Source organism: Plectropomus leopardus, chromosome 11, assembly GCF_026936395.1.
Source record: "Plectropomus leopardus strain MGB_pleo_1.0 chromosome 11, ASM2693639v1, whole genome shotgun sequence".
Taxonomy (NCBI): domain Eukaryota; kingdom Metazoa; phylum Chordata; class Actinopteri; order Perciformes; family Serranidae; genus Plectropomus; species Plectropomus leopardus.
Genome location: NC_142186.1, coordinates 17,360,906 through 17,372,847, shown reverse-complemented (window position 1 = coordinate 17,372,847; position 11,942 = coordinate 17,360,906). Strand labels below are relative to the sequence as shown.

The 11,942-nt window shown below is 42.0% G+C and overlaps 1 protein-coding gene across 3 annotated transcripts in view; it reads right to left on the bottom strand.

Moving 5' to 3' along the window:
* The window catches only part of kmt2bb (lysine (K)-specific methyltransferase 2Bb), a 28,286-nt gene that overhangs the window by 2,756 nt on the left and 13,588 nt on the right, over positions 1-11,942 (bottom strand). For all 3 annotated transcript variants that reach the window (XM_042490498.2, XM_042490499.2, XM_088084098.1), the window contains exons 20-35: positions 11,768-11,844; positions 11,331-11,554; positions 11,132-11,235; positions 10,852-10,989; positions 10,479-10,637; positions 10,261-10,378; positions 10,084-10,162; positions 9,823-9,983; positions 8,798-8,950; positions 5,519-8,666; positions 4,697-4,797; positions 4,445-4,582; positions 4,084-4,336; positions 3,769-3,876; positions 3,409-3,492; positions 115-244 (exon numbers count right to left, since the gene is read on the bottom strand). In XM_042490498.2, coding sequence (XP_042346432.1) covers positions 115-244; positions 3,409-3,492; positions 3,769-3,876; positions 4,084-4,336; positions 4,445-4,582; positions 4,697-4,797; positions 5,519-8,666; positions 8,798-8,950; positions 9,823-9,983; positions 10,084-10,162; positions 10,261-10,378; positions 10,479-10,637; positions 10,852-10,989; positions 11,132-11,235; positions 11,331-11,554; positions 11,768-11,844 — 5,175 coding nt within the window. The remainder of the gene's footprint in view (positions 1-114; positions 245-3,408; positions 3,493-3,768; positions 3,877-4,083; positions 4,337-4,444; positions 4,583-4,696; positions 4,798-5,518; positions 8,667-8,797; positions 8,951-9,822; positions 9,984-10,083; positions 10,163-10,260; positions 10,379-10,478; positions 10,638-10,851; positions 10,990-11,131; positions 11,236-11,330; positions 11,555-11,767; positions 11,845-11,942) is intronic.

Below are 11,942 nucleotides of genomic sequence, written 5' to 3'. Positions count from 1 at the left end.
CTGCAAAGGCAAAAATGTGACCTGTTGATTCATTTTCTTACCTTTCTTTAACTTTTATCCTCTGTTTTTGTAGACTCCATTACAATCAAAATGATCAAAGAAATGGAAACCCACCTTGCCATCGTAGTACTTCTCCCTTTTGTCAGTGAGCACTGAGCGGATGACGATGCCTGCGTATTCAATAACCATCTCCCCTGCCTCGATGTTCCTCTTGCAGAAAAGACCACGGCCATGGATAGCAGACCTGCGACAGTTTGGGTCAGAAAAATTCATTTGCTCTGACGCCAGCTGTTATGATGTGTAAACTGTGCCATGGAGTCTGTCAGGGTGCAGACTCAAACCAATTTCTGAATCAGATTTTTTGTCATCAAAAGCTTTTCCATGACTTTTCAACAACCCATAATAGTTTTTTTTTAAAGCTACCTACTCGCCCGACATTGTTCAGACATACTAGGATTCAAACTCTATTTATAATTTCAGCTGGCATACATGGAAGGAGAAATAGAGCGCAGGAAGAAAATAAAGAAACGTATATGATAGTAAACAAAGCATCACACGTCCACATATATTGGAGCGACATTATGTTGACAGCTACCTTATGTCAGTGGTCGGCAATGTCCGGCCCGCGGGCCAACATTGGCCCTCCAGCAATAGTATCTGGCCCGCCAGATTATTTTGATTATCTGATTTTTATAGACAGTCCCACAAATAGGCTATAATGTCCAAATAGAGAATCTACCCCCGTCTGAAGAATGCTGATTATACTTTTATCCATGTTGAAAGTGAGTGTGAATGACCGAGGCGGACACGGCGGGCTGCACTGTAGTGAACAGCGCCTGGTGCTGAATTAGCGACATGCAATGTGTGGTATGAAAAAAGTCACACCAGTTCAGTAAATCGTTCAAACGTTACTTTACTGACTGTGACTGTGGGCCACACACGTGTGAACAGGAACAAAGGTCATTTAGTTTCATTTTATGAAAAACACTGACACCAAAATCAGCGCAAAAAAGCAGAATGTGACATAAATGACGCAGTGATGCAACTATCTGACGGACAGCTCATTATTGTTCAAACACAGACTGCACAGATTACCCTGAGTTATGCACCAGCTATGGAAAATCCATATGCCTGACGGAGACCACTGATACAAACTCCATGCACAGCATTTCCTTTCTGCAAGTAGCAGACCTTGCAGAAAGGTCTGCTACTCGGCGGTAATGATAGCATCCATTGACTTCCGTCTAATATTATAATCTTTGCACGTACCGACCGCTGCACTGCAGATAAGACACAGTCTTTCCTTTCATGAAACCAGGTAAGATGAACGCATTCTTGTCTTTCCATTCTTCAGTGAATGCCCTCTTTTCGCTGTCAACTTTCCTCTTTAGACTTTTTGATAGTGACATTTTGTCTTGCTAGGTAGCATGTTAAATGTTTAGCTAACTTCCCTCTGCACACAACGTAATATCGTACCTCCAGCATGCAAACAATTTTTAAAAAACGCTACGTTCTACATGCGGAGTGGGGTCACCAATACCAAGAAATAATTCTGAGAGTAAACCTTATCAGATAGTTATTGGAATAAATTAGGCTCTGCTACATGGTCAGTCCAAGTGGTGATGTTTTGTGTGTAAAAAAGAAGCATTTTCAAAATTAAAATGATAGGCTACATGTTTAGTATTCTATTATGATAAGGGGAAATAAAACCAAGCTCATTTAGAGCATTTCATGACTTAATTCTATATACGAAATCCATGATTGGATTTCATAACGGGCCTATCCTTGTCCTCTGTTATTTCTTGAGTTATTTTCATCCATTCTCTGCATATCCTACACATGCGTGGCCTGTGTTGGTCTGTCGCACAGATCAGTTGCATTTTTTTTTAATCAGTTCTTAAATTAGCTTTTGATTATGTTCTGGCCCTCCATTTAATTGTTTAGAAAAACTTACTTGCCAACCCCTGCCTTCTGTGGTAGGCTATCTACAGAGGACTACTGTCACAGTTTCATTATACACAAAACATTCCCTGACTTCCAAAACTTTCAGTGATTTTAATTAAACCCAACATCTTTTCAGGCCTTGAAAATGTGACTGTGAATTTCCCAGACTTTTCAAGTTTTTTCCATGACTGTGAGAAGCCTGTGTATTTTTTTCTAATTAAGGTATAAATGGGATCTAATACAATATGAGTATGAAGTTGTGACTTTTGAGCACACCAGGGTGGAAAAATAAAAGTGACATGCAACAATTAGTTTTTGACTCTGGTCAAAAATCTGAGTTCATGTCAGAAATTTTATTTGTACAATACTTTGGTTTCTGACCAAATACCTGCAATACTAATCACATTCCCATCACCCTCAGCTGTAGTTTGTGCTCTGTGCTTATCAGAAAATGCTAGCATTGTAATAGGGCTGGGCAATATGGAGAAAGAATTGCGACAATAATGTAAGGTTGACTTTTGGTGCTTTCACAAAAAACATTACACAGCGATTCATCTTTAACTGACTCAGTTTCCTCTGCCACTCCACCTACAAATGTTTTCCAATCCTGCCCACAGTTATTTTGTAACACTTGTGGATATCCTCCCAAAATGTTCTTCATGAATTATTGCAGAAGTTGCTTATTTGGCATGAACAGCAGTAAATTTTGAAAGAACTGCAATTGCAATTCAATTTCCATGATGCAGTCGATCCTGTAGAAGTTAAAAGCACCACAAGCAACCTTACACATTTCAATTGGCATAACTCTCTGTAATCTAGTAGTCATCCTACCACAAAACTCTCATTTTCCTTGAAAGGAGTTAGGTAGTCTTCAAAAATCTTGCTTCTCATCAGCATGAATATTGTCTTGTGCTGTTGGATGCTGATTATAACTCAGCATTTTCTTGGACCATGTTTGTAATGTTTTGGCTCTCTTCTGGTTCAGACACATTGATGGCATGGCCTGTTATGATGTTCAGTTTCTTTTGTACATTTACCCAGAATACAAAGTGACAAAACTTATTGTAACTTGGTCCTAAAAATGTGAAATTCATGAAAGTGACCTGTATGCTGCAACACTGCACTTAACTTGTTATTTCTATTTTATTCATTTGTAATTTAGTCTTGTAGATACTGATATTGTGTATATTAATTTTTTTATACACTGACTTAATAGTGACCCTAAACATTTTACAGTATCTGTGACTGACAGTGACTGCAACTTCTTTTTTGAGTCACCCTTTAGCACTTGGGGATGTTTAGAAAATTCAGATTTTGCTTTACGATTTCATTGTTCCCACCCAAAATGTTAAAACCCAACAGACTTTGTTGTTGCCAGCTGGCCCTCCTCATTACCTTAATTAAAATATTTTTTGAGAATTACATATAATTCTGATTATTTTGCAAAAGTAGTTCTGTGCTGACCTGTACACGCCTACAGCCTCCTTGGACGTCCTTTCCAGGTGTCTGAAGCGCATGGCCATGGGCAACTCCAAACTAGTAGCCCGTCTAAGAGAAAGACCAGATAATAACTCACATGAAACATCCAAAAAGATTATTTTGACATTTTTAAGGTAAAATTGTCTCTTAAAAATACACAGTAGTTACCCTTCTATCTCAATGATTACCATTCCAGTTTCAATACCACACTGAAGACATATTAGTCAAAAGCAAAATGTTTGAGACACTCTTCTCTTTTTAATGAATGAAAAAGCAAAATGCTACTTCAAGTTTTATTGCATGTAAAACAAGGAAAAATATACAACTAAAAAAATGAATTCTGACCTTGTGGACTTCAAAAGAACCTCATCTTCCTCATCATCGTAAGGCCCAATGTCAGGAAGTTGTCTATGCTGAGAAGCCAGGAAGTTAAACATGTCAAATGTGGACTTCCTGTTGACAGAAAAGAGAAAATGATATCAGGTTTAGATGAGTAAATAAAGTAAAATACCACAAAACATCGCACTTTTTTCATCACTTGTAATGCTATACCACCTGGGCTTTTTCCACCTACATTTAAACAAAAGGACAAGATAGTGGATTCAATAAAGACACAAGATCAATAAACAGGAGTGATCTGAGCTATAATGGTACACATACCTAAGGTACAGCTCAGAGCGTGCGCAACCACTGGGATTAACAGGGAGGTCATCATCCTGCGTGCACTGTTTGAAGAAGCGGAAGGCATGGCGTTGACAGCGGTGGGCTCCTTGAAGTTGCTCCAGCAAGAACACCACTGCATCATGAACCAGACCGAGCATACGGGCACCGGTAATCCTCTGAAAGGTCAGAGGTCTCAACCTTGCAATAGCTCGCGCCTCCTGCACCCCATCTATCACTGCTTTCCAAGCCACTGTAATGAGAGTTGAGAATTATGTGTAAAGCAAATACTATAGAGTTATTACATCAGATAATCTAAACAGTGTTTAAGGAATTATTTCTTTCACAGCATTGGCCTCACCTTCAATACTGTCTGCCTCTGCACTGAAACCATCATCACTGGTTATCTCAAATCTTAAGTGTGGCTGGTCTTTGTTAACGGGAAATTCCTCATCCTCACCAGACAGTGGTGATTCATCATCTGAGGTACAAGCAGCGCCTAAAAAAGTATAAATAAATACAGTCTGTATTTCAAACTGGTTTTGAATGTTGTGGCCACAATTTTGGCAAAGTCCATTAGTGGACGTTGGACATGATCAAAACTAAACAGTACCAGAGTATTTTTTCCAGTCAGTCAGGGTGCTGTGTCCCACTGGTTCCCATGCATGCTGTTTGCCTTGTTCGCCCCGAGACATGTAATCCAACGGCTCCGATCTGCGAAAGATACAAGATTCTCAAACACAAAACTGTAACAAATGCACTCAATGCAATATAGTCAATATACTGTAATATACTGGTTCCAGATCCTGCAATGGAACATTGATGCTATATTGTTCTAGCAAATCCAAAAACATGCCATTCAGAAAGCAAATAAATGCAAGTTGAATATGGAAGCTTAACTGACATTACTGAAAAAAAAACAGCATTGTTTATCAATTCTTGGCGAACTATGATAGGCTCTTCTTGCACAACCTCAGCTTTTACTTGTGTTATATATCAAGTGGGTCTTTTTTTTCCCCATTTCTTGTCTTTGCTCCATTTCAAAGAAGAACATTGCCATTAAACAGTGCCAACCATTTGCTGGATTGAGCTTGTACATTGTGAGAATTTTCAGCTTGTCTTTATCCATCAAAGGTCTAGTGTGTAGGATTTAGTGACATCTAGTGGTAAGGTTGCAACATTGCAACAAAATTAAACTGACCAGTGTGCCAAGCCAGTGAGAGAACTACAGTGGCTGGCACAAACACATGAATGGTATCTAGAGCCAGTGTTTGGTAATAAACAACATGGCGAACTCCGCCAAATGAAAACATAGTTAGGCATATTATATTTTATTTCTGCCAATATATCCCTTTTAATCCTACACACTGGACCTTAAATTCACACTGAAAATTTGCATTATTTGCAGCCCTATTTTAGATGAATAAAATCTTACCCTGAGCTGTCAGAATCACTTATATGCTCCTCCTTTAACTGGTCTAGGTTCAGCACTCCTTTCACTGTTGGGGTCTTGATGCGGACTCCTGAGGCTCTGCTGGAGATGCTTGGGAAAGCAGGTCTGCGGCGCTCCTCCTCCTCACTGAGGGGCTCTGGTTTTAGGAAGTCAACTTTAGATTTCTTTGTGACAATACGGTCTGAAAGTGAAGACACTCTCTTCATGCGGACGTGGGTGCGAGGCCGGGCTGCGGGAGCTGGTGCTGGTGTTACTGGTGGAGGCTCTGGAGGTTCCGGTTCAATTAATAAGCCAGGTGGCAAAACCAGTGAGGAGGGGCTTAGGTTTCGGAGCCCACTCCACTTGGGGGTGTAGTTACTCGCCATCGCTTGATTAATAATTGCTTGAGCACTTTCAGCAGGAGTCATGGGAGGATTTTCGGTAGACGGAGCAGGCTGCCCGGAGGCCTTGGATGACTTCGATTTTTTGGTTGCACTAGAATCCTTCTTCTTCTTTGATTTTTTCTCTGGATTGGTTTCATCTTTTGGTGTTTTTGCACTCTTCCTGGGCTTCTTTGCATTAACTGATGCCACTGCACCGTTGCTATTGTGAGTGAGCAGCTGTGTGATTGTGGTTGGATTCTGAACTGCGGGTGTAACTGATGCAGGAACTGCTGTTGCAATAGTAGCCCCGGGGGGTGGAGCAGTCATATTACCAGCTGCTGCTAGTGTGGCTGACAGTGCATTGCTTTGCAAAAGGCTGGCAATCTGTGTGACACAGTTAAAGGAGGGCGAGCTGGGAGTGGGCAGCTGGAACGTGTTGCTTTCTGGGTTCTTGACGAAGATCTGCCCTAGGCGGTTTACCAGCAGGACATGTGGTGTCGGATCCACATTTGGACCTCCCACCTCCTTCACAGTAAGAATAGCATGTCCAGGTAAAGCCTGGGGAACCACTGGCTGCTGAGGCTCTAAAGCTGGCCTGGGTGTGGAAAAGTTGATGGAGATTGTGTGACCTGATGTAGCTTCCTTCTGCACAGATGAAGAACTGTAACCGTTCAAGATCACAGGGGCTGAGGTGGTTTGGGCCAGTGTTGGAGCTGCTGAACACTGTGTTGACAGTCCAGAAAGAGATGATATTGACGCAGAAGAAGAAACGATGGTGACAGCTGTGGAACCCAATGGCTGTGTTTGTGTGGAGTAGATAGGAAGAGAGACAGTTGCACATGTTCCTGCTGGGGGACAAATGCCTGATGTAGCTGACAGCACTGGATCATTTTGAGGGGCAACGTTTAGCAGTGTTTGTGTCATGTCTCCAACAGTACTGAGGGTGGTTAGTTTACTGGACAAAGGTCCCATGGATTGGAAGGTTGTTGCTTCTTGTGAAGATGTTACCGGCTGAAGTGTAATACTTGTTAGAGGAGGCTGGTTGAAACTTGGCAAACAGGAATACATCTGTAGAGAGTCTACAAGGCCTTGAGAGGGGGTTTGTACATCTGCAGACATTACAGGCGGAGGCTGAAGAAGATCCAGCAAGGCGCCCTGACTGTTATCAGCAGAGTTTGCTAATGACTGTGCCATTGAATTTGTTGATAAGTTGTTCAACACGGCAGAGTGGTTGCTGTCGGGCTCGGAGTTCAGGGGTTTACAAGCCTCAGACTGTTGGGCCTCGAGCGCTGTGCCTTCTAGCAAAGGAACCATCTCAGTTAAATGTGCACTAGTTTCACATCTCTCAAGCACAAGAGGTGTTCCAGAGGCAAATCCTAAAGTGGAACCCTGGAATAACTCCTCAGGAAAGGAGGTCTCAGGCACCTTTGTGAGTAAGTTAGGCAGAGAATCACAAACTGGAGTAGGAAGCACAGTCTCCTGATTTACTAAAGGAGTGCCAGAGCTTTGCTCTTTGAGGGGAGAGTTTCCTGCAATTTGTTGAGAAACAAATATCATGTTGTCCTCCTTCGAATGACTGGGATTGTGGGATTTTGTTGATTCTTGATGTGAACTCTCTGTAGGACTTTTGCTGGCAACTGAGATGGTGACGGATGAAGGATTGCTGTGCTTTTCATTGGATGACGCTTTGGGAAACAGGCTCTGAACAGCCTGTGTGCAGTTTGCAGTTTCTGATTGAGGGGTACTTTTATTATTTAAGCTTTTGGCTTGCAACTGAGCTTGACTAGAACCCTCAACTTTCTGGGCATCATCATTGGTCACTATACTTGCATCACTCTCTGTACCATCATCAACACCATCCAGCTGAGCCAGGGGCCGGGAGGAAGGGGAGGAGGGAGACTTGGAATGATCTTTTGAAGCAGGACAGCTGACTATTGTCCGTGAGAAGTCAAAATAGTGCTCCATATCATCATCTGAGGAAGTGTTCCCCAAGTCATCCCTGGCTGAGGCTGCAGACAGTGGCAGGTTGGCAACAAGGGTCTTCCTCTTGTGTACCTCTTGGGCTCTTCCCCAAAATTCCTCCTGATCATCGCCTTCCACCACTATTTGTCCCCCACAGTTCATTGCCACGCCTTCATTCAGGAGTGTCTCTTCAATCTCCAGTTCAGTTCTCATTTCTTGGCCCAGACTCACGTTGGGATCCTTGTGAAATGAACTGTAGGGAAATTCCTCTTCATCCTTCTGCTGGTCTAAATCTCCCTGGGGTGACGCACCATTTGCTGGAGAGACATCTTCAGGTTCTGGTGAAGCTAAGAAGTTGTGTGGTACCTCAACTGAGTCTGACTGGTTCAGATCAAATGAAAATCGATTTCTGGGTAGATGTGGTATGGATGGAGAGAACGAAAGACTTGGAGAGGGAAAGTTTGCTGCACTTTCCTGCCAGGGAGACTGGGGAAAGAAAGATGAGGTACAATGGGTCATTGTGTTTCCAGGACACCGGGCTGAGGAAGCACTTCTACCTCCGACTGAGCGGGGTGATGGAGAATTTATCAAGTTGTCTGAAGCACCAAGTGGAAAGAGTGGGGAAGGGGAAAGGGAAGACTTTCCGGCACGGAGGGTGATAGGTCCTGTCAGAGGGCCCAGAGGAGGGGGCGGCATGTGATTGCGGAGGCCTGTTGTCTGTGGGTGTGGGCTGTGGCGACGAACCCTTCGAGTATCCTCCAGATCACTTATGGTCAATATGTGGTGGGGTTTCAACTGGAGGGCTCCTGAGAAGAAATAAAAATGAAACAACAGCATGTGACTTGACTGCTTTTGATCAGATCAACTGAGTTATTTGTTAGTGAGCTTAAATAATTATGAGAAAAATAAATAAAAATGAAGAAAATTTATATTTTACCTGGGGATGGCAGAGGTCGGGACAGTCCTCCAGCTGGTCTCCTGGGAATCTTTGGCCTTGCACCGTGGTCTGACTTGGGGGTAGGTCCTGGGATAAAGGCTTCTTCCGTTGGGGGTATGGATTCTGTTATATCAGTCTCTTGGGCTTCAGATTCTGAGGATTCATAGAGACAGATACAGTTTAGATAGATACTCTCATTTATCAGCGATCCAGACAAACCTTTTCAGTGGTGGCACTATTACTAACAAACACCAGCATAATGAAGAAAGGGTGTTTGATCACACCCTTTCTTCCCTTTCTTCATTATTGTTATCTCAATCATATAAATCCAATATTTACCAAAACTAAAGTACTTAAAAAAGTAGCTGCCTCTCTCTGTCCACAGTCACCACCCTTTAGCCTTGCTCCATGTTCCCCACTGACAGCACTATCTGATTGGTTATACATCACAAGTATTAGCCTGTCAACACTGAAGGCTGTCATGCCACAGACAGGCCAAAAGATTGGAGTTGCTACTCTAGTCAATGAGCAGAGCTGTGTGTCAAAAATAAGTCACAAGATATTACTGAGGTTGTAATAAATATTACAATCCTCTACACTCAGGTTGCAAAAACACACAATTTTGCTGCAGTGTTCTCTCATTAGTAAGAGCAGTTAATATCTGTAACTTCTGTTGTATGAATACAAGAACTGTGATGAGAGAAGGAGGGAGATAGTGCCTAGAAGAGATGTGACTCAATAACCACAGTTTATAAAAATCTCACACAATAGATGTATGTAACATGGACCTGCTGATGCGCATTTAACCTTTGTTAGATCCATTTATGAGTCAGCTGTCACTATTTGTCACCTTTGAGACTTCAGACTAAATCATGCACTCACATTTATGCAACCACATGAAATTTTAACTTGCACTCACAAAAAAAATTGGTCGCATATGTTATCATTTTGTTCAAAGGCAAGAGCCCTTAATTTAGTTAATCACTTCCTACAGCACAGCAGTTTTTCAGTAGCAAATTACACACCAGGTAGTGGGCAGGGGCTGTGAGCAATGGTGTGATTGTCTCCCTGGTCAGGCATCTCCTCAACAGGCTTCTCAAGGACAACGGGCCGTACCTCCCGCACTGTGCATGTGTACTTGCACCGGCGCATGGGATTAACTGTGCTCCAGTACCAACGAGTACATCTTAGGAAGGAAGAACACAGTTTTAACAGCGCTATTCATTCCATGTTGTAACTATGAGTTATTTATGTATTTACGCTTCAAAAGAAAAACTGCAACTTACTGAAAACCCACAGGAAACAGTTTTCCTTTGCTAGCTGAAAGTTCTGTCAGCACACCCAGTTGGTCAATCTGTAAGGAACCTGTGCAGTGACAATGTGAATAACAAGTATTAGTTAAACATATCAACATCTCAGTAAATGCCAAGGAGTAAAAAGGAAACTAAAATATGAGTACTTACCAATCATCAAGTTTATTAATTCTGGTTCCAGACCAGTCAAGAACTTTCTGCGGGGGCTGATACCCTCAAAGTCCACATATACTCTGCGGTTCACTTCAAATTCTTGACCAGTTATCATCTGCACAAAAAAAGAAAAACAAGTGATAATACAACCTAGAATCAAATTAAAAACCTTCCAAGTGATACATTCAGGGACAAGTCGGAGGAGCAGATTTTACCCTGCCACTGATGAGATGTCGGTGTTTGTAGCAGTAGACCTTCTTATCGTCCTGGAACACACAGTGACGAGAGCGAGCGCACATGAAGTGATAGTTGCTTTGACACGATGTCAGACAGCAGCCTACAGTCGCACCGGTCTGGTTGCAGCGTTCACATCGCTAAGAGGGGGTGAGGATTGATGGAATAAAGAAACAATCATTACTTAAAAGAATGCATATTTGTTCATGAGCAGATTACTCTATTGTTATTAGACTTCTATAAATTCTCAAACATTACAATTTACAAGTAATCAAACTCAGATTAATATTCTGTAGGAATACACATTTGTAAACTAACAGATAAATTGATTTATGAGTCAGATTAATAACCAACCATCAGGCGGCCCCTTGTGACAGCACTGTGTACATGTAGTAGCGAGCCGTTGTCCTCTTCAAACACCTCAGCTGACCACAGACAGCAGTTGACGTGAGCCCACTCATTCTGGCCCAGGTACAGCAACCTGCCAGCTTCCTGTGGAACAACACAGAAACAAGTGGTTAAACCCCTTGACTAACCAGTCAACACAATATGTATAGTATTTACAAGCAGTTTATTCTACAAGTTTGTTTTTTTAAAATACTCTATACATTTTTGTGGTTAATGCATCACTTACATTAGGCTTGAGGTCTCCATATTTTTGGCACAAAGAGCACTGTCTCTCATCATCCTTAGACCATCCGGTGTCCAAATCAGCTTTTGAAAGGCGGCCCCTTTTCCCTATATAAAATATACAGAGGTTAACACTTCACACGATTTTAAGAAATTACAAGTTGCCAATTCTATTATTGGTTCTCATGATCTGACAGCATTACCCTTGAATTTGAGCCTGACAGCCCTGCTGGTTTTGAAATGGTTTCGGCTTATTGGCTCCCCAGACAATGGAGAAACTGCCTCTTCCTCCTTTACTTCTAAGCTTTGTCCATTGTCCTCCTGCAGGAGCCCCAGTGGGGCCCTGGAAGAGAGCCTCTCCCTCTCCTGCCACTGGGCATAAACATGCTCTGTTGTTGGAGGATGAACAGCATGGGACAGCATCCCCCTAAAAAAAAAGAGAGAGATAGTTCAAAAGATGATGAATATTTCTTTTCATGCCATAGAAAAGAAAGCAGTGCTTGTGGCTTTCATGTGTATACAAGAACATCAAATACATAGTAATGATGGACTATCTCCCAAAATTACTTTTAAAAAAATCACAAAAAAAGAAAAACAAATATTATTATCATCGAAACAAGTAAAAAAAAATATTACTCACATTGGCAAGTCTTTGGTACATGGGTTCCACACCTTTGGGTCTTGGCTGTTGAACCAGTTAAATACCTCCTCAAGGAGCTAAAGACAAATATCGAATCAAGTAAATTATAAATACTAACTCACCAGCATTTATAAAACTATGACTTCACTAGCTTCACTTTGCAGTTTTTCACACT